Source organism: Polyodon spathula, chromosome 12, assembly GCF_017654505.1.
Source record: "Polyodon spathula isolate WHYD16114869_AA chromosome 12, ASM1765450v1, whole genome shotgun sequence".
NCBI classification, from domain to species: Eukaryota; Metazoa; Chordata; class Actinopteri; order Acipenseriformes; family Polyodontidae; genus Polyodon; species Polyodon spathula.
Window position 1 is genome coordinate 5,791,507 of NC_054545.1, and position 21,277 is coordinate 5,812,783.

At 36.9% G+C, this 21,277-nt stretch overlaps 1 protein-coding gene across 1 annotated transcript; it reads left to right on the top strand.

Moving 5' to 3' along the window:
- Positions 1–467: 467 nt before the first annotated feature.
- Positions 468–20,868, top strand: LOC121323952 (potassium channel subfamily K member 10-like). The gene is made up of 7 exons (XM_041265296.1): positions 468–922; positions 3,219–3,541; positions 10,019–10,136; positions 12,475–12,635; positions 13,518–13,704; positions 14,644–14,786; positions 15,910–20,868. Exons 1-7 carry the CDS (start codon positions 871–873, stop codon positions 16,483–16,485), a joined length of 1,560 nt encoding a protein of 519 aa, XP_041121230.1. The 5' UTR covers positions 468–870; the 3' UTR covers positions 16,486–20,868.
- The last annotated feature ends 409 nt before the right edge of the window (positions 20,869–21,277 follow it).

Consider the following 21,277-nt stretch of genomic DNA (forward strand, 5'->3'; position numbering starts at 1 on the left):
CGAGTTACTCTGGCGCAGGGACTTTGAGGGTTGCCATCTGCTACTGCTGCCGGTCAGTGGAGCGTAGCTCCTGCAGGAAACTCCACCTAACAACGAGGTTCAGGGATACACGACCACCGCATCACACAGACAAAAGCAATAGGTATAGGCTATTCATTTGGACAAAACAAGGAATTTATAATCGTTTCATTGAAAAGATCAATGCTCATAATATTATTATTACTATTAAATAGTTTGAATTACATTTAATTAAATTCGTACCGGTTTTTTTGCATCTCGATTGAACCTTATTCGAGATTTTAAATTAGTTTGCATCTTTGCTCAGAACACAACATCGCCAAGCGTGTAAATGCCAGAAGAAAAAAAATAAAATAAAAAAATAAAATCCGTCACCACTGCAGTGGAGGCTGTAGTGTGGGGTATCGACACACGCTCTAGTATTTCTGAACTGTGCTGCAGTGATCAGTTTTAAACACTGCTTTCAGCGACGCTGTTGGCGTTCAGTTAACCATCGTTGCAGTTTACTTCAGAATCATTAGTCGACTTATGCCAATGCACAGAGACTGACGTGTGGAATACTGCTGCAATACTGGATGAGCAGCATGGGTGTTTGTATACCAATGCATTGAGACTGGGATTGAAGATGCTCGTTTAGATCAATCGGAATTTTGTCCCAGTGTGGACCATCCTCTTTCTGACAAAAGTGGAATAAGAGGCTTTGGATGCTGCCTCTTTTGCAATCCCTTTATTTCTGTCACTTGGAAACAAATAGTTTTTGTTTTATTTAAGTGCGCAGCCTCATTATATTTAGACATTAATTTGTGGATGCAGCTTTGGACATCGTTGGGATTCTTTATCTAAAATATCGAGATGAAATTTCCAATAGAGACACCAAGGAAACAAGTCAATTGGGATCCAGAAGGTTTGTATTTAGACTAAAAGAGTTGGTCGTTTTTGTTTTCCCTTGGTTTTTTTTTCTCCCTGTTTTATCGTGATAACGTGTTTGCTTGTACTTTATGGGCACATCTTACTGGGTTCAGTGGTGCCACTGTTTTGGACTCTGAAAGCCTATCACTGGTGTGCAGTAGTACAGTGTATCAAATGCATATTGTGAATTTTGAACAATTGTGCTTTATTCTCGGATAGTTCGTTACACCTGACTAAACATTTTAAGATAGTTGCCATTTAGACTTCAAAATAAACGTCACCAGGTTTAGCCGGACTCTGTAAATATGCAGACTGCAGTGGGTTTGTTTGAAGTGAAGGCTACCAATAAAACCGAAAGCACCTTTATCTCTTTCTGATAATTCTTGAATATGACTGGATGTATATTCTGATGGCTGAGATGGTCTGTTTGCTTAAATGGTCTCAGCGGGATATATCAGGGAGTAGACAGCTGGGGAAAACATAGTCTGTCAAAGGAAGGGAACACTATTAGGATCATAAGGGAGAAAAATAAGTCAAAGATGAAACATAGAGGCATATTGGCATTTAATTTTTTTTTATCCTATTTTGCTACGTAGGCGTTTCTCCCTCATTTACATGCAACCCTTCCCAGACAGCAATCTCTTGAATTTCATCCACACATGACTGATTCCCATTTGGGGTTGTGTGTGGGGGGTTATATGCTTTCCCCCACCCTTTCATTGCTAGAATACTTTAGCTTTATAGAAAAATCAGATGCACAGATTATTTTTCATTAACTATGAAAGTCAGTACATAGGGACGAATTCTGCAGCATGGCATTTTACAGAAGCACGAATGAAATGTGAACAAATTCCTTACTTTCCTATAATAATGATCTTTGCATTTATATTTGACCTTAAATACAGTATGTACAATTATGTACAAAGATGTACAATTAGACTTCTTTTTATATTCGAAGTGTATTTCTTTGTAAATAAATACACGATGAATACGTTATACCCTGTGGCAATAGATAACCTATTATACGCCTTAAACTGTAGAAATGCTGGTGATAAATTATAGGTGACATCATTTTTGCTTGTGGTTGCCAGAGTTCCGTTTGCTGTTCTAGATGTCGGGAGGGCATATTGTATTACACGTTATTAAAAGTATTCAATATTGTATATTAAGCATTTTCTCGTCGTTTTTGACCCATCATTTCAAACAAGTGCTGTATTAATTAGCATCCAATACTCATCGGTTAATACACGATTTAGGGATTTGTTTGTTATTTGTTGATCAGGAATAGTTAAAAAAACAAACAGCTACTATTGATATTTTTTCGTTAAATCATTTGAAATGGAACTGCTTTATAATTCATGGTAATAAGCTCAGGAAAGGGGAACAAATACCTGCAGGTTATACAGGAATGAACGAATTTTCATTGCTGCACGGAAGCATTCCCACTTTGAAATGATGCGCTAATTCTCATTGTTTAGGCTCACGTATTATTATGGCTGGGGTGTAACTGTTCAAAACAAACGCAAAGGAAATTGCTTTTTGGAGGGTATGGCCCAGAAAGTGGTACAAGGAAAGGCAGCTTGAGTACCTGCAGCAAAACTTCAGTTGGGGAATGTAAGCAAGTGTAACAAGGTCTGCTTTTCATTTGGACACTAATTCATTCTATTTTCGGGTAACGATTATGTATAATTGTGGTACACCAGAGCTTTAAATCTGATACTTTATTTAAACATAATAGTATAATGTTATATTGCCTCTAATACATTCTAACTTATGCTAACAAAAGCTACATTGCAATATGACAATGGCAACACTGGGCATTATTATTCTCGTCATTGATTTCACTGTTAGCAGCAATAAGAGTTTGAAAGACTATTACAATCACTTTGTGATGGCCCTCTTTATGTACTTGGCAAAGCATATTTGTATTTAATTTGTATTTAATTTATGTATGTAATATGAGCACCAGTAGCAAATAGGGTAAACTATTGAGCTGATAAAAAATGAAAACAGTTCATGTTATATCTTGATTCTGGTGCCGAGTGTCCCTGAGTAGGTGTTAAATCACAAGAACCAGTAGATAAAAACAAGGCTGCCTGTCATTCATTATATGTAAAAACAACGGATGAAGTTCAAGCATATTGATGGAAGTGCAGCCGAGTCTGCAGTATTCTGTCTGTCTGGTCAAGCACAGCTTCAATGATTCACTCTGTGTCTGTGAGCATGTTGCTAGGATTAAACATTGTCTTTACACTCACTGTACAACAGTTGTTGTTGTTCTTTATTTCCAGTGGCTGTTCAATCTAGTATGCCTGCCTGTGATGCAAATCCCAATGACCACTGCCCACTCCCCAGGCTGTCCATATCCTCCAGAACCACCATAGTCTCCAGCATGGACAACAGCTCCCCGAGCCCGCAGACCGTGATGAAGTGGAAGACCGTGCTCGCCATCTTTGTGGTGGTGGTGGCTTACCTGGTGATTGGAGGACTTGTGTTCCGGGCTCTTGAACAACCCTTTGAAAGCAACCAGAAGAACACGATAGCCGTGGAAAAATCGGAATTCCTCCAGAAACATCCTTGTGTGAAGTCAGGCGAACTCGAGGCCTTGATACAGGTAAAATGTGAAAAAAATATTATTGTCTTTTGCTGGTGTATTATCTTGATGAAATACAAGCAGACCACAGTGCTACCGGCAATGGTAATATCTTTGTACCTTTTTTATGACTTTGTCATTTATTGCTTTTATTCAAAGACTGTATTTTCTGTAGGTCTCTCTTAAGGTGCTTTCACCTGAGCACAGGAGCTGCTCTTCTGTTATAGTTGCCTTCCATAGACATATGTAAAGCAGGCTTGATCAAGTACTGTGTCTTTATTGATGATGCTGGCGCTGAGCTACACAACTATGCACAAGATAGCTCTTATTTCTATATATCTTGCCTGGGTTACATACAGTTTGTCTTTCGGCATGCATCTAGAACTGAAGGGCAGCTCCTGATGAGGTACAAACATCAACACACCTTTTTAAAATGCAGTTTGTTCCATACAAAGTATACTGTGGCCGTTGTGTAATGTAGGTCTGCTTGTGATGTAGTTGTTTTTGTGTGTGTCCCCCCCCCCAACCCCCCCCCCCCCCCCCCCCCCCCCCCCCCCCCCGAAACCTGACCCCCACTTGGTATAGTGGGCTTTTGACACAGAGAAAATATGAACAATCATGCTCCAGCGCTCCAGTGCTTTTCCAGGCGGAGCAGTGCTGAGAGATTCTGGTTCAGCAGACCAATGCATCCATGAGTCCTGCTACTGCACCACCTCACAGTGTGCATTGACTCTATTCAAATGAGGTTTCTGTCACAGCCTTTATCTGAGCAACTGACTTGAAGGGAGAAGGAAGACTCTCCCTCCTTTATGTATATTGCATTCAGTGAATCCGGATGAGATAAATCTGGACATTTCACCTTATGTTCCTACCTGCCTCAGTTAATTATTAATCCGCTCTTTATACTGGGCATATCCTATAGTATCCTGGAGTAGCATACCTGAATACTTAATGTATAACCCACACACTTTTTATTTACGGGTTCAACGATAATCCCATACATTTTGTTACACTAAATCATACTCTATCAAGCAAGGAATACATTCTACTCAATGTTTTTGAGTTTGACAAAATAAGGGAACACTTTACTACACTGCAATTACTCACTGTGTGTGTGGTTACATAGTAACTACATTGTAAATACGCAACTGGATATTGCACATGGTGTAATACAGTATGTGTTTCTCCTGTTTATTTTTTTCTGCTTGCACATTTACAGCCAATATTTAATTGTGAAGTTCAGAACACAATGAAACCAGAGTGGAAATGATATCAGTTATTCATTGTGGCATATCCCATAGTTAGTGTTGCATTCTGAAAATGATGTTACTGGCACACAGAGCTATACAGAACATCTCACACAATTATTTTATTACTCGGCTTTTACTTCGTCAAGAAGGTTTGTGTGAATATTTTTTAGTAGATACATTAACAACATCTTACACACACACACACACACAAACATATATATATATATATATATATATATATATATATATATATATATATATATATATATATATATATATATATATATTCTGTTGTAAAACCACTATATTATGCAAGCAAGGAGCCAAGCATGATTCTGAATTGAAATTTGTTTACAAACCTTCTACAGGGGTGCTCAGCTGCATACCATTGTATTTGAAATTTGGCCCCAAATAGAAACACGTGAAATGCAGAGAAAATGCCATTCCCACATCTCTAGCTCTTAATGATTGACTCCACTCTGTGATAACCCCAGGCATGTTCCTAATTAGTAGTGGTTTCCAGGAAAACATGGAATTGCATGTCTTTCAACACTGTTTAATCCTTTGACAGTGTATGATATTTATTGCTCTAAAACATGCACATTTTAAAATATATGTTCTGGCTTAATGTTACCAGTGATACTGATAAACTTTATCTTGGATGATACAAACCACTGTTTGATTCACTGACAAAGGAAGCATCTATGAAAATGTTGAATTCTTCAAAATGCAGATCAAAAGCAGGATTACGTGGGGTGCAAATCTTGTTGTGTTTGGAACTTTAAAGACAACACGGGAAGTTTAAAATGAAATCTGTCAAATAAAAATAAAAATGTGTCTCATTGCAAGCCTGAAATATGTCTTGCAATATCTGAAGAAATAATGTGGTTTAGCAAAAAATCGCAATGCTTATCTTGTGTATGCTGAGTGATGAGGTGTTATGTCTACTGTGTGAATAGAGATATCCTGCTGTCTTCTTATCAACCAATATCAAGCTTGATGCAACTTTCTTCATTGTTTCTAACAATACATCCCTGTAGTTATAAAACACAGTTTCAGTGGAATAGAAGTAAAGTATAAGAACACAGGTACAAATCATAGAACCAGATGTGTGTAATTGAACTGCCTGTTGGACAAGCAATGCTTTGGTTTAAATTATTCTCTGTGCAGAATGCAGATGAGTTGTTCTTGTAGAGCTCTTAGGCTGAAGGCAAGCTGTGTAATATATAATTTAATAGGCAGGGATCTGCAGATTCTGCAGTGTGTCACACAGACATACTAGTGACTCATTAATCGAGAAACAAATACCAGTGCACTCCCAAGCTTATTCCCACTGTGAAAGGCTTCTTTATATTGATTGCACGGTAACAAACTATGGGAAATAACTAATACAATCTTGCGTTACTGTATTCTCATAAATCCCTTATTGATACTGTGAACACAGGGTTAAAGGGTTAACAGGGTTATAGTGTTTTTGCATTTGGAATTTGTTACTTGGATTTGTTTAACAGTGGCAGATCAAAGGTAGACTTGTGATATCACAGGCTTTTTTCTTAATTATTGTTAGTGAATTATAGATTTGAATTTTGACAAACAGTTTGTCAGCTCATGCTAATCACAAGGATTAGCACACTGCTACTGACTGCTTACAGTCAAAACTTGAGCTGCCAGAGAAACTTAATTGAAATGGCAGAGCCTTCATATTGTTCTTTAGTGGTTCATTTTCCTGTTCCATAACTAAATCTATGCAGTATATTAATAACACAGCAATGTCAAAATAAAAAAAATAAAAAATTAAATGTCACACAATGGACACTGTGGAGATTCCACTTGTTTCTAAGGCAACAAACCAACTGAGGAAAGTCATTTCAGGTAACACTACAATACTGCAATATTGACGTAGTAACATAACATTTGCTTTTCTACCAGTTGAGATTTTCAAGTATTTATTTTCATTTTTTTAAATAAGTTTTTAATTAAATGTCAAGAGAGGAAAATTATCATGCGCACACGAGCATGTGTCTGGAAAACTGCTGACAGAACATTTCCCAACCACTGAGCAATCACTGTCCAACAGCCAAACCTGAGGTAAAATAAATAAATAAATAAAAGCCTGCTGCAAATTTTTGTGCCAGCAGACAAACATTCACAAAATAAATAAATAATATAGCGTTTAAAGTGTTTGGTGGGAGAAGATGAACCAGGCTGATGATTAAACTAATGAATAAAATCAATTAAGCAAACAGAACAGCTTTTTAAAGACAGTTCAATTGTATTTTGGACGAGAAGACCAATTCTACAGTATAAACATTCCCTAAGCTTTGGAACAGACTAAGGAACAGTAGTCCAGCCTATCACTTCGCTCTTTTCTTAGGCAAGCCAACTCTCCTTATCACTGCATCCTGCTCTGGTGTTTATCAGCTCAAACCAGGCCAAAAGCCGATCATATCCTTCCCACATGTTCACCAGTGAAATTACCAACAAATGAAAAGGTCTTCATTTAGCAAGAGTCCCTCCCCAATGATATCAAGCTGCTTCACTCCCATACTAACTGAAGAACCCCCACACCAGCCAGGGAAACAATGTAGTACCAGGTTGGATACTAACTGCAGTCAAAGCTGTATGCATGTACAGCTATAAGCATCATTTCTGCTACTATAATATAATGGGTATTTCTGAGTAAGTGAGCTAAGTCATTTCTACCCCACTGGCAAACACTGAAGAAAAGACCAATTCTACTGTACAAACAATAATATTGGAAATTGCTTTTCCAGTCTACACATGTAGGTGAAAAACAGGCAGATCAGAGTTTTAAAAATAGCATTTCCTTATTAAATTCTAATGAGTTATTCTCAACTGTTGAGGAAACAGAAGAGCGTGAGTATGTTTATACATTTGTGTGGTATTAATTTGGAGGCAACATACAAATAAAAATACATATAGAGACTGTCAACAGGGTATGCCATTTTACATTTGCAAAAAAAGGGACATTATAGAAGGTATGTTTAGAGTTTTTTTTTCCCTTTGGCTACTTTAATGTTCTGAATTTTGCAACCAAGACAAGTGGTTACTTATCTTGGAGTGAGGCTGGAGTGGGAGGTTTCAAGGCATTATGCCATGGCTTAATTCAAACCCTGAATTATTAATGGCAACAGACACACTGTGCTTGATATAAATGGGATAGCTGGTACAGCTTGACTTTGTTTGCAATTCTCTTTCATCTGTTCTCTATAATGTTAGATCAGTTTATCGCAGCACTGTTTCTATATCCTGAATGATGGCATGTTGATGTAGTGGAAGTAAAGCCAACATAATTCAACTACATGTATACTGTGTTATGTAAAATTGTCTTGGGTTGATTTCATCACAGTAAATAATATATTAGCTAGCATAAATGTATAGAGCTTGAACACAAAATACATGTGAAACAGGCAAAGCAGTTCCAACATAGGCAGCTCCACATTTGGCAGCTTTAAAGATTAATCTCAGGTCTCTGCAGCCAAAAGACATATTATGGAAATTGTAAGGGGATTGATTTGTTTTTAATGGATTTGCAGTTGTAATTGTGAGTTAGTGTCAGAAAGCCTGAAACAACAGAGAATGATTGCATTCAATAAATGTGATTCAGTCTTGCTTTGGGATTACAGTTTATTAAAACAGCAGAGACCGAGTAGAGCAGTAAAGCTGAGACTGACACCCAGTCAAGCCACTGCCTACCAGATGATCTGCAATGCAATGGTTCTGTTGTAAGAGGCCATGCAGAGCTACAATGGAATGAGCTGAGCGGAATGTCTTTGACATTCTAAAGGTATTGTGAATGGTATGAAATGCTAGTGATACACACCAAACTACAGGTAAACAGATTCATGTAGCCAAACTTTTGGGCGAATTCCTTCATCAATGATGCCTTTATGAAAGGTCTGTATACTTGACTCAGCTTCTCTTTAAGATTTACCTAAGAATTTTTGAATGAAGGCTTGGTGTGATGGGTGATACTGTATATAAACCAAACTACACTGGCAACTTACTGCAGTTCCTTGGTTTCATAATAGTATCCGACTGTTAAAGGCACTGTCACTGTGCAATACAGTGTACCTGTTCCAAATCCCTTGTGTTGCCATTGCTAGTAGTGTTGCCATGTGCTAATAGCTCTGCTCAGATGTCTTCAAGGTAATACACTGGTATTATAATGGGTTCTGATGTTATTATTTATATTCTGTAAAGGACTGTGTTATCTAGGTTTCACTCCACTGTAAACATGAGGAAAGGGTGGTGACATGGTATCATTTTATTAAACATGTCATTTAATAAACTATATTTGGAGTAATACAAAAAATAACTTATTCAAAACAAATCTTTTCTGGATGTCTTCATAGTCAAAACATTAGTCATTAATTTATTTTTCGTTTCATCTATATTTGTAACTGACAGCATACATTATAGATTGACATTTGGTTCTAAATGACTACAGCCTTTTACCCATGAATTCCATCTGTTTATTGAAAATTCTGCTGGAGCTTGTTTTGATTCTTGGCAAAGAATATAATATTCAATTTTTCATTTCAATTGTACAGTTAATAGCAATGGTTAATTTCACAGAAGAGCATGTCTTAAATATTACATTGCAAAAAACAATACTTTATAGTCTACAGATGCAAGCAATTTTGCTTTGCCAATACATTATGTAAAATGGTTGATTTATTCTGTTGGTGAGAAAACAAAGCCGAGAGATAATTCCAGCGGGTCTATTTTAAAACTCAAACAGGCACACAAGCAACACATGTATAAAGATAAAAACGCGGTACTTTACGTCTTTTTAAACATGGACATATCTATTCTAATTGTAGCATTTAAATTGGTTCTTGACATTTTATTCATGCTTTGTATTATTATGCCCGATTTATATTCCCATTTTTATTAATCAAATATACTGGGTAGAATTGCTTTGGGACCGTACTCATTTTTAATATGTGTATTACAGAGTGTATTAAAAGTCTCTAAGATGACTAGTGTTGGATATAGGGACAGAGGGTATTCCGATATTCTCCCAGTATTTGTTGGAGGGCAGTGCATAATTAACATTGTTCTGGTTACCTTTTTATTTAAAAGCAAATTGGGAATGTCTGCAGCAGCAAATAAATCAATTTGAAATCAAAAAGGAAAGCTGCACTGTGCTGGATGTATTCAGTAATTAACAATGTAATTGCTTGTTGTCAGATATATAACACTGTATATGTTTTCCTTTCAGCATGCTATTGATGCTGTAAGTGCTGGAGTGAGTCCAATAGGAGAGACATCCAACAATATGAGCCACTGGGACCTGGGGAGTGCCTTCTTCTTTGCTGGGACAGTAATAACCACCATAGGTAAACTTTAGAGCTGAACCACCAACAGTTTACTGAGCTCCCCTTTATATTTCAACGTCTGCACATAGGTCTCATTACCTTAGGACACGACATAATGAAAATGTGACTTCATACAACACAGAGACTGCTTTTGATTCCTCCTGTGTATTGCTAGAGATACATTTTTAAACACAATGGGCCCTGTGCATAAATGTTTTGCGGTTTATATCAACCCTTTTAAGTATTTTCATATCTTTACACTGTGTATACAGTATGAATAAAATCTATGGATGTGTTTTAATATGACTGTCTTGGTTTTGGTTACAACTAGGGTTTGGAAAAGACAACGTGAAAAGAAGTTGAGACACTACAGTCTGACATTCCTTGCCCAGAATGTTTATAAGAATTTTGTATCCATGCATATCCAGAGCCATAGTGACAATGACCTCCAGTATGTTTTATTACTGTCACGAAACAGAATTAACTGGGTACAGGTATATCACCCTATAATCTGTCACTTCTTTTAATAATAATTACAGACCCCAAGATTTATTACTTCTTTCCCCTGAGTGAAAAAGCTGCTGAATCTTTCATGTTCTGCTTTATTGGCCCCTTGGCCAGACAGCATGACTGATGCACAAAAACTACTTTAAGGATCTGTTTTGGAAGGAAGCTAATAGAGTTTCAACATAACCTTGAGAACCAATATACTGTCCACAAATAATACATAAAACAGCTGTATGCAAGCTGTGATTCCTGCTAATTACTGCTTGCACAGCTGTCCCAGGTATTAATATCCAGTCATAGTGTCACTTGGGAATTAATGTCAATTTGTCGGAAACACGGGCATCATCCACTCCTACCTCTTTATATTGTATTGGTCAGCTTGTCAATTTATTTTGATGCTGTCGTTCACTGAGAAGGGGGTCGATTACAATTTTCCCTCCGTGACTCCCAATGCTGTAATTATTGGAAAAACAACTGCTTCATCCAGAGGACAAAGGTCTCAGAGAATTCTTTCATCACTGTGACAACAAATTCACATAATTTGGACCAAAACTGAACCAAGAAGCAACTTGCCATGCAAAGTTTGGTTACTCTAAATAAAAGACTGCATATTTAAAGGGTATCTACACTGTACATTGTTTTTCTTGCCATTTAGAAAAAGAGAAAACTTAGAGAAAACCAACCAATGACATATATACTTGGTCATGGCAGAAGTAAATGCAAATGTAACTAATTGAACACCAATGTATGATTACATTTAATAATGGGCAGTTGAGATTCTCCTGGAGCACAATAAACACTTATTTTAATTCCCTAGGTATAAAGTTGCTTTCCCCTTATCAGCTGTTCTTGTCAATGTGTTGTTCAAATAGCAGAATAGCGCAATTTTGGGACATGTTTTACACTTTCCCTGGTAACCCAGCCATGAGATGCTATTTAACAAATAGTACATATAAAAGGCTTACTATATTATATATAAAAAATATATATTTAAGAAATAACATTGTGGGTTCCACTATGTGAATGCTTTTAAATAGCAAGATTCAACCGTTATCTATAGAATAATGTGTCTTACATTTGCTAGAGAAAAAAAAAAAATAGCCTCTTCAGAATTGTTGCCCCCTGAGAGGGCCATGAAACACAATTGTAAGCAAAGCTCTAGAAATTAATTTACAGTGAACACTGTCTTATGTCGTGACTCATTTTACCCAACAGCCCACATATCCAGCTATGTGAATGGAATTAGTGTTCAGCAAAGAAAGTTCAAGGTAGAACAACTGCATACAACTTTGGAGCTTGATGAAATAATATGAAAAGTGATCGTGAAGTGTGCTGCCACCTCCTGTTGATCTTCAGCTTGATTTATTTGGTCTTGAAAGGAAGACACGAAGCCAGAAAGACAACCATTGATGTCATCATGGATAGATGACATCCTCCTATTTGAATCTTTGTGCACCAGCCAAGTAAATGAATAAGTTTTATAATGCAAAGGAGGAGAGGGGTATCCGAGTAATAATTTTCTCTCTGAATCCTCCCTGCTTTGACTGAACTGTGGTGAGGGCCTGTAAGATAACAATTAATTAATAACCTGTTCTTGCAATTTGTTGTTTCTTTTCTAAAGCAACAATACAATTTATGCAGTTGTAATCAATTAAAATATTGACTTTGGTCACTAGCCCTTATAGAAATCTACCCCACAGTTTTCCCCATGGTTATACAATTAATTTACCATAGTTTACCGTGGTTGCCATTCTTTTTAATAGACTCTACGGTACTTGCATTCAAATATTGCACTATTCGGTTAATTATAGCTGTAACCCCATTATTGTTTGCTTGTTCTTTTTTACATTAGGGTATGGAAACATTGCTCCAAGTACGGAAGGAGGTAAAATCTTCTGCATCTTATATGCCATATTTGGAATACCTCTGTTCGGATTTCTACTAGCTGGAATTGGGGACCAGCTTGGGACAATATTTGTGAAGAGCATCGCAAGAGTGGAGAAGGTATTTAGGGTGAGTAAAACAAAAAAGCCTTATTCTTTTCCAAGTTTTTTTATGAGGCAGCCTTAGTTTTAAGCCTAACCTAGTGGACTCTGTAAGCATGGTTCATAACCCAGTCATGAACCTTGTTTTGTGGACCTTGTTATGAAGTGCTAAGATACATGATCAGGGAGGATAAGATTTTAAATACATAACGATATACTAATAACCCTTTCATGCATGAAATATTGGAAACAGATGAAAAAAAGTTTTGGACACACAATAAAATATCTTTCTTTGAAAATTACTTTACCTGGGGAAGAAATGTCAAAGGCTTTCAAAGATGACCATGTAGACCCGAATTTGTTTCTTGGCATCCCAGATCCTATTTGGATGTAGAGTAGATAGGTCTTGCCAGCAGCTCATTGCAACCCAGTGCGCAAAGACCTGTGAAACAAACTGAACATGTCACAAAGTCATCCTAAAAAACCACAATATTTTCCAATGCCTAAAATAGGAAAAAAAATCATTTCGACTCAAAGACATCAATTAATTCTTTATTTTTTAATCTCTGTAAAAAAAAAGTGCCATAAATCCTTTCTCTTCTTATCTTAACACTGAGTGTTAACACATGCTGTCAGAAATCACGTTGGACCCTCACGGAACTCCTAGGTCCCAGTCTGAGGCAGTGTATAAACTTATGTAAAAAAATGTTTTTGTCTCATACATAGGCCTACTCAATAAAACAGTTCCTTCTTGGGTTCGATAAAAAAAAGAGTCCAGGACTGACAGGGTTAAAGAGAATATGGTTTCATAATGAATTAGTAGAGAACGGCGTGGTGGCACATGAAATATGTATTTTTCAGATCACTACGAGAGAACGGATCACTAAATGATTTGTCTCTCTCATTTCAGAAGAAGCAGATAACCCAGACCAAGATCAGAGTGATTTCTACCATCATGTTCATTTTACTCGGCTGCATCGTGTTTGTCACGATTCCAGCTGTGATTTTCCAATCCATCGAAGAGTGGGAGACGCTGGATTCTCTGTACTTTGTAGTGATCACCCTCACAACTGTAGGGTTCGGGGATTATGTTGCAGGTACTAAAATGAGTTGGTTCCATATACAAAACCTTCCAACAAGTATTGGGACAGATACAGAAATACAAACTGTGAGACACCTGTGCTTAACACCCCCTCTCAAACAACGGGTCTCTTCAATAGTGACGGCAAACACAGATTCTTCATCCATGTAGCTGGCCATACATTATTTGCAGCTTTATAAGAGAATTTGCTATGTAAATTATGTATATATTTTTAAGCATGTGGTGTTGAGATCCTATTAGGTCTGACCTTTTCTCAGGAAATCTTTTTTACTATATTGATTGTTATTAGGTCTTTGTTTAACACCAAGTGCCCATGCTTTGGTAGTTTGTCAAACTATGTGAACTGACTACAGTTATGGATATCAAAATTACTCTTGCCTGACAGTTTTAAGTAAATTGCAACGCTGTATTAGAAGAAAAAAACATTCCAAGGAAGTTTCCAGGAAATTTGCATTCTTCTTATGTTTCTCATAATTAAGAACTACTAACAACGATTTCCATTGAGCATTGCACACCTGTTTGAGATGATTGCTACTTCAATGGGTATCTGAAGTGCTGCTAATGTGAAATTAAATCAGACCTTTTCAATTTGCATTAATTCAAGGTTATCCCTCCAACACTTTAATTGCATTTGATTGATTTTGATTTTATTGCCAAATCGATCATTCATGGGCACAGGAATACAGCACAGCCTATTGTGCCTGTGGTGCGAAATATTTGCCTTCCACAGAAATATTCTGTTGAGACCATAGGACTATAGCCTGTGTAAATGAATGTCTTCAATGGCCAAAAATAAAATAAAAAATACTTTACTATAAGGAGTATGTCAGTATAGTAAACTATAGTGTTTTGCCCACTATTATAGAATACTATAATATTATAGTCTCCCAAATAATGTTTGGTAATGAATGCACTGTTTGTTTGTTGTCCCCAGGTGGAAACAAAATAATCCATTACCGGGAGTGGTACAAACCGCTGGTGTGGTTCTGGATCCTGGTCGGCCTTGCTTACTTTGCAGCAGTGCTTAGCATGATAGGGGACTGGCTGAGAGTCATATCGAAGAAAACAAAAGAAGAGGTAGGGTAATGTTCACAAAGCAATGCTTCAAATTAGAAAGCATTTCACTCAGTCGGCTCACTGTACACACAACCCTAGGAGGGAAGTCATGAATAAACGCAGACTTCTTCATCTCCTTTAGTGTTACTGTAGTACTTGTTCTGCTCTCTGTTGTTCTGCATTGCACTCTCAAGGTGTCAAGTGCAGGACAGACTAGTCCTACCCAATGAATTAACTCATCGGCTCGCTTTACAAATTCACGGCTAGATGGTAAAGGTGTGTCTTAATGACATTTACCCAAGGGAAGTCGGGCCCCCCCTTCCCTTCAGCTATATTTCACTGCTTTCTCTGGATTTGAGGTTTAGCCCTAGCATTTTACAAGATTATGTAAAATGGTCTCTTCACAGCCTGCAGTGTATCGTCATGGCTATGTATGCTGTTGGCTGTTAAATTGAAAATGAGAGAGATTTAATGTTTTTCTGACATACTGGTAGAGTCATGGGTGTCGTGGAATAAAAAAAAAAAAAAAAAAAAAAAACTAACTACATATGAAGTTACAGTATTGCTTCCTAATTATAAGATTCTAGAATCTTTGTGAATTGGGGAATGAGTTATTCAAAGGGTCTTAGTGATATATGCTATTACATATAAATATACTACTGTTCTATACCCCAAAGTATTTGAAATATTAATATCTTTAGCACAAAGGGGCCTCTTGAGTTGCACATGCACACAATTCACAGGTTTTGACAGTATGAATATTTTCTTAAGGTTCGGGGAGTTTAAATGTGGACAAAGGCGAGATGAAGTATTGCATTGTTTCTGGGGCCATTCAAAAAATAGATCGAATTTGTATGTATTTAATTTTTTTTTGCAATGCTCTAATATAACAGTCCATTTAGACAAAAATGAGGATTAAGTCTTTCATTTTAGGGTTTAGTGGGTTAACACCATGTTTAGTATTTCACCCTAATCATTCCCCTGCATGGTGGCTTTGTCCTCAAAGCAAAAAACAAATCCATATAAAAGATTCTCAAGTGTTATTCTATCAAGTAGAAGCCTATTTACTAATCATACGGTCATTACATGCATACTGCTTGCTTTGTCAGTCTCCAACCCCTATGCTGTCGTTGATTGTGTGTAGGTTGGTGAGATAAAAGCTCACGCTGCTGAGTGGAAGGCCAGTGTGAGAGCAGAGTTCAGAGAAACCAGAAGGCGGATGAGCACAGACATCCATGACAAGCTTCAGAGAGCAGCAACCATGCGTAGCATGGAGCGAAGGAGGCTGGGCCTGGATCAGAGAGCTCACTCCCTGGACATGCTCTCTCCAGAGAAAAGAGCCGTCTTCGCCAGCCTTGACACTGACCGCTACAAAACATCTTCACAGGAAAGCATCGACGCCAAACTAAACAACCTGCGGCTGAGGATGTCTGAGCAGTACGACCAGCAAGGCTCCTCTGAGGATAACGTCTTCAACAGATTCAGCTCTTTGACCAGGCTGGCTAAGAGGAACAAAAACAAGGACCTCAAGAAGAACATTCCAGAAGATGTCAAGAAAATGTATGAGAATTTTGGGAGCTGCTCGACGGATGAAGAGAAAAGAGAAGGCGAACAGGAAAAGGAGTGCAACACTAGCGTGCCAGACTTTGAAAACACACAAAGATCCGAGCTGCATAATGGAAGTAAACCCAACGTAACCAAAGAATACGACAACAAATAATCACTAGAAGAAAAAAACAACCAGACAAATCCTTAATGGGTGAATCAGTGGGTCGTTTTTAAATATCTCAAAACGTGCCTTATATTGCCGAGAAGGTACTTTATGTGTAGAGTTGAGATGGAGCAAGGTCTGCCGTATCCATTGACATTGTTCACTGTGCCCTCTTGACTGAAGTTTCATTTGCCAAAATGAAAAAAAAAAGGTCAACCTGTCGAGAAAGCTACCAAGGATGGTGGCTGCCAAAGTGTTTTATTACTTGATAATTGTGAGAACAATTGCTTATTTATAAAATGAAGAAGAAGGTTATTTGGAGGCAATGTTTAGAACTGACCTAATCCAATGGGGAAAAAAACCAAACTGTAGCATAATACAATATCATGTATATTATATCTGTGTTTTCTTTTGGGAATGTGACCTTAACTAGTGTTTCACTATTACAGTCTTACTTTGCAGACTAGTAATGGTCCTGGTGTAATTGTTTTACTTTGAGTTGTTGAAGCGAGACAACACAGTTGCTTTAAAGAAGCTTTAAAAAAATAAATAAATAAATAATTTGAACTTAAAACTTAACTTAAAAAATTGGAAAATTTAAAAAATAAGATAAAAAAAATCTTGGAATTTCAGTTTAGAGACTATTAAGGTGTACAGGTTTTTTTTTCTTATTATTGATGCTTAGGTTGATACATATTGATGCTGAGAGCTTGTAACAGGAAAATTGTGTGCATGAGTTCAGAAAAATGCTGTCTTATGAAGTATATTGAAAAAAAAAATCAAGTTCATGACGATCGAAACCTCAGGGCTTGTTGTCCTATTATTGATGTATACAAATACTCTTTAAAATGTGCTGCATTCACACTGAAATAAACTCAGAAGAGTCAGACAGGGCTCCGCTAGGCCTCGTTTTGATATGACTCTAAGCAGTTTCCACTTTAAACAGTAGTCTTAGAGATAAGTCATACATTGAAAAAAAAAAGCGTTCAAATCAGTGACACATTTAAGAAAGAAATGGGTTCCCGAGACAGTAGTTTACAACATTTGCGGAAATAAATGCTATTTATTATTTGACCTTGTGTGCTTTTTTAAAATGGAAGTACAGTGTATGCCTGTTAAAGGTTGCCAAACCCAGTATTTGGTATACGTTTTCTTGAACCGTAAACACATTAGCTTATGATTTCTACTGCTTGAACACAAGGAGGGACCGTGGATCAGTGTTGTCTTCTGTTAAAGGAGCAGAAATACCAGCAATGTGAAATGAAGACCAAACAAAACGTTTTAGGACAGAAATTTGATTTGGTCTTGATCCCTTAAAGAATTCTGACTTTATTTAAGCATGTATTACTCTGTGCAGATGGTTTTATATGTTTTAGTGTGCTCTGTTTTTTTAGGCGTCTTTGTGCACAAGTTATAATCTAATAACAAGTTATAACATAATAGAGTGTTTAATCTCCCGTTCCTTCAGTCTTTATTTGTAGTGAGGCTAGTTAATTTATTGAGTCAGATTTGTACATCTGCTGCTCTTTTGAATGAATTTTGAAAGGTGTTTCCAATTACGTAGTTATTGGGCTGTGTGCTGCAGCATTAGAGAACAACATAAAATAATAAAACAAATCTGAACAAAACTAAAGAAACCAAGTCTAGTAGACAAGGATTTTCAAAGGTGTCTTCTTACTTATATGCAAGACACAGAATAAACTAGCAATATATAGATATTGACTGTATGTTGAGTTGAAGCTTATGGTAGAATTATTTTTTCTTAAGGGTTGAAAAAGTGACAGACAATGGTCTTTATTGCTCAATGGGGTTCACCTTTTCAAACCAGGGTAACATTTATACCATGGTAACCTGCAGTCCATGTCTGTTTTTATTAACTCTTTTTTAAAAAAAAAATGCTGTAGCTGGTGCACTATTTTGTTTATTGTAGGGTGGCATCAGAGGGCATCTGCTTTTTGGGTAACAATGCAAACTGTTTTGGTCATATGACCATGCATTAACCAATTGCAATGCAGGATTCAATCTGAGAGTTTTATAAAACAATTTGCAGGCCACAGCATTACCACTAATGACAACATCATAGTTTTGGTCCTAATACAGTAGCAAATTATGGGGTAGTGATATGAGACCATGGTACAGAAATGGATTACCACTAAAGAGCCTTAAAACATTTGTCTGCTGGAAATCAGTTTCTGAAGTTATGAACAAAGTGGCAAATATTTATTTCTACAATACTGAAGGGAGGAATACCAGCACACACATTTTGCAAAGGCATTGACAATAAAGCCCATAGTGTTTCCTGTGGAGATATTAGAAATATATGAATTGGACATGCAGGTGGAAAGCAAGCCGGTATATGTTATAAACACAGCTTGTTACAATTCTTGATCAATCTGCCGTGCTGTAGACAGGCTTACTCGGCAATAGCCTAGTGTGAATGCAGCAGATTAAAGTTCATTCTTAAAACAATAAAATACGAAAAAATAGCATGCAAGTCTGCTAATATATTACTTCATGGTATTGATTGTACTTGTGAGCTACAATAGACAATTTAACATGAAAGTTTTAAAGGAGTTGGAATGAGCAGGGTACCAGCTCAATTTACGCATTGTAAAAAGTATTAAATGTGCAACCATTACATTAAAAGTAGTGTCTGCATTTTGGAAATAAATATAATAATCAATGAACAAATGTAACAGTGCTAAGTGTGGCTTGTATTTGGTCTATGTCTATGGCAATCCTTTTCATAAACCTATGCCTCATTTTATACTGTTTTAAGTATGTATTCTTTGACTGAACCTGTCTTAAAGTCAAAAGATATTGGTGTTGAATGCAAACAGGTTTTTTAGACTGGGGTCATTCCATCTCAAGTGGGCCAAAAAGCAGAGAATTGGTGGCAGTGTAAGTATAGATACAGATATAGATATGTTTTGGTTTAATGGGGATGACACAATGGGGGCTGATTCACAGATCTTCGGGATCTTGTATTTTGCAAACCATTATGCTGACAGACTGTTGTCCCACTTGAGACGGAAAGACTACTTTGGTTTTGGTAACTTCACAACAATACTGACTAACAGACTGGAAGAATGGCAAGAATACTCTTGCACTCGCATGTGTACCTGTGCTCTGCCTTTATTAACGTAAGCATACTTTTGAACTGTCCTGCAATCATTGAAGTGTGCATTGGGTTTCCAGTTGAGGTTGAGCACTCCAGATGTAATACTCTTTGAAACTGGATCTCAAAAATACGTCTTGTTGATCATACAGATTGCTTATCTGGTTGCCCTTTTAAAGGCTTATCCAGAGAATTAATAAAAAAGAAACCTACAACTTTTCCAACTATTCCTTTTATAACCCTTACAATGAATTTGCTGTACAACACAATACTACACCACCACAGAATAGACTGGTAAATTACCAGTGGGATACCATTAAAATACCAGTGTATGAAGAAACCCGTAAGAGACCAGAGCATTGCCATGGCAACACAACGGAACAGAGATCCTAATACGGTTGCACACAGGCACTGACTTGGTACTACATTGGATTGCCAGACTGTATTGGTTCAGAACATTGTGATACTAGTGGCATGGGACACTATGAAAATATTACCAGTGTGGTCCATTTTACCAGTCACTTATTCTATTGCAGTTGCCTTTTTGATAAGTGTTACTCCATTGGATTTACCTGGATGGTTATCTTTTAAGACTTGCGAGAGACTGGTGAGACTCAAAGGCAACTGTATGTTTAATGATCACAGCATAAACACAGAATGTATTTTACAGTTCATTCATGGCTTTTTTCCCCCCAAAACCCCAATTAACACTAATGTTGGACCACCTGATGTTACTTTAGGGTATGGTTTCACATAAGTCAACTAGTACTAATATTGGACATCTTACCTAAGGTAACATTAGATACAGTAGTTCAACATTAGTGCTAATCAGGGCTTGTGAAACCAGCCATTGGTAAAGTTATGTTGTCCAAGATTATTGTTAATCAGGGTCTTTGAAACCAACTATTAATTAATTAATATTTAGCAATATGGGGTCAGGGTTAAGACTTTCAAATGGCCCCAGTCTAATGAATGGTCTTCAAACATTCCAGTGATGAAAACATCCTACAGACTTTTGTTGTCCCAATCCTACAGCAAGGTTTAACATCTATAATATGCAGTAGACTTGTTAATCCAAATCAGGTGGCTCTGGAACTTGCTTGCTTCTTGATCTGTGGTTTAAAATACAGGTTCATTTCAACCATCGGGGTCCAGATTAGTCTCTGTACAAACATGTAATGCTGAAGCTCTTAACAACCTAACTGGAAATATTACAATTTATATGAATGATTAAGAAAAAAAAACATAAAAGCACCCAATATTTTTTGTATCCAGTTTTATTTATTTTTTTTTTACATAAAAAAACAAACAAAAACATTTATATTGAAGGTCCTGAAACAGTAAAAGGAAAATGTTTGATTTAAAATGCCAAGCTAAGCATGAAATAAATATGTATTGTGTGTTGAGACCTCAGACTCCAGGTCATTGGTGAATATATGTTTTCTGACTACAATTACAGGACAAAGTTTGGACATGCATATTTACATACGTACAGAGTACTGTCACTGCATGACTTCAGCCTTTGTAATTGATAACCCTTCATTGATATTATAGTATAACCATTGATAACAGCTTATTTAATCTTATGCTTAACCTGTAAATTAAATGGTTAAGGGTGTTTCTTACAGGTCAAAATAGAACACAAACTCATGAAAAATGACTGCAGGTATTTCTAGAGGAGGT

Coding starts and splice junctions, on each gene's coding strand:
- LOC121323952 (XM_041265296.1), top strand. CDS start 871: ATGAAATTTCCAATAGAGACACCAAGGAAACAAGTCAATTGGGATCCA. Junction 12,636..13,517: donor GAGTGGAGAAGGTATTTAGG/GTGAGTAAAACA, acceptor CTCTCATTTCAG/AAGAAGCAGATAACCCAGAC. Junction 13,705..14,643: donor GTTCGGGGATTATGTTGCAG/GTACTAAAATGA, acceptor TGTTGTCCCCAG/GTGGAAACAAAATAATCCAT.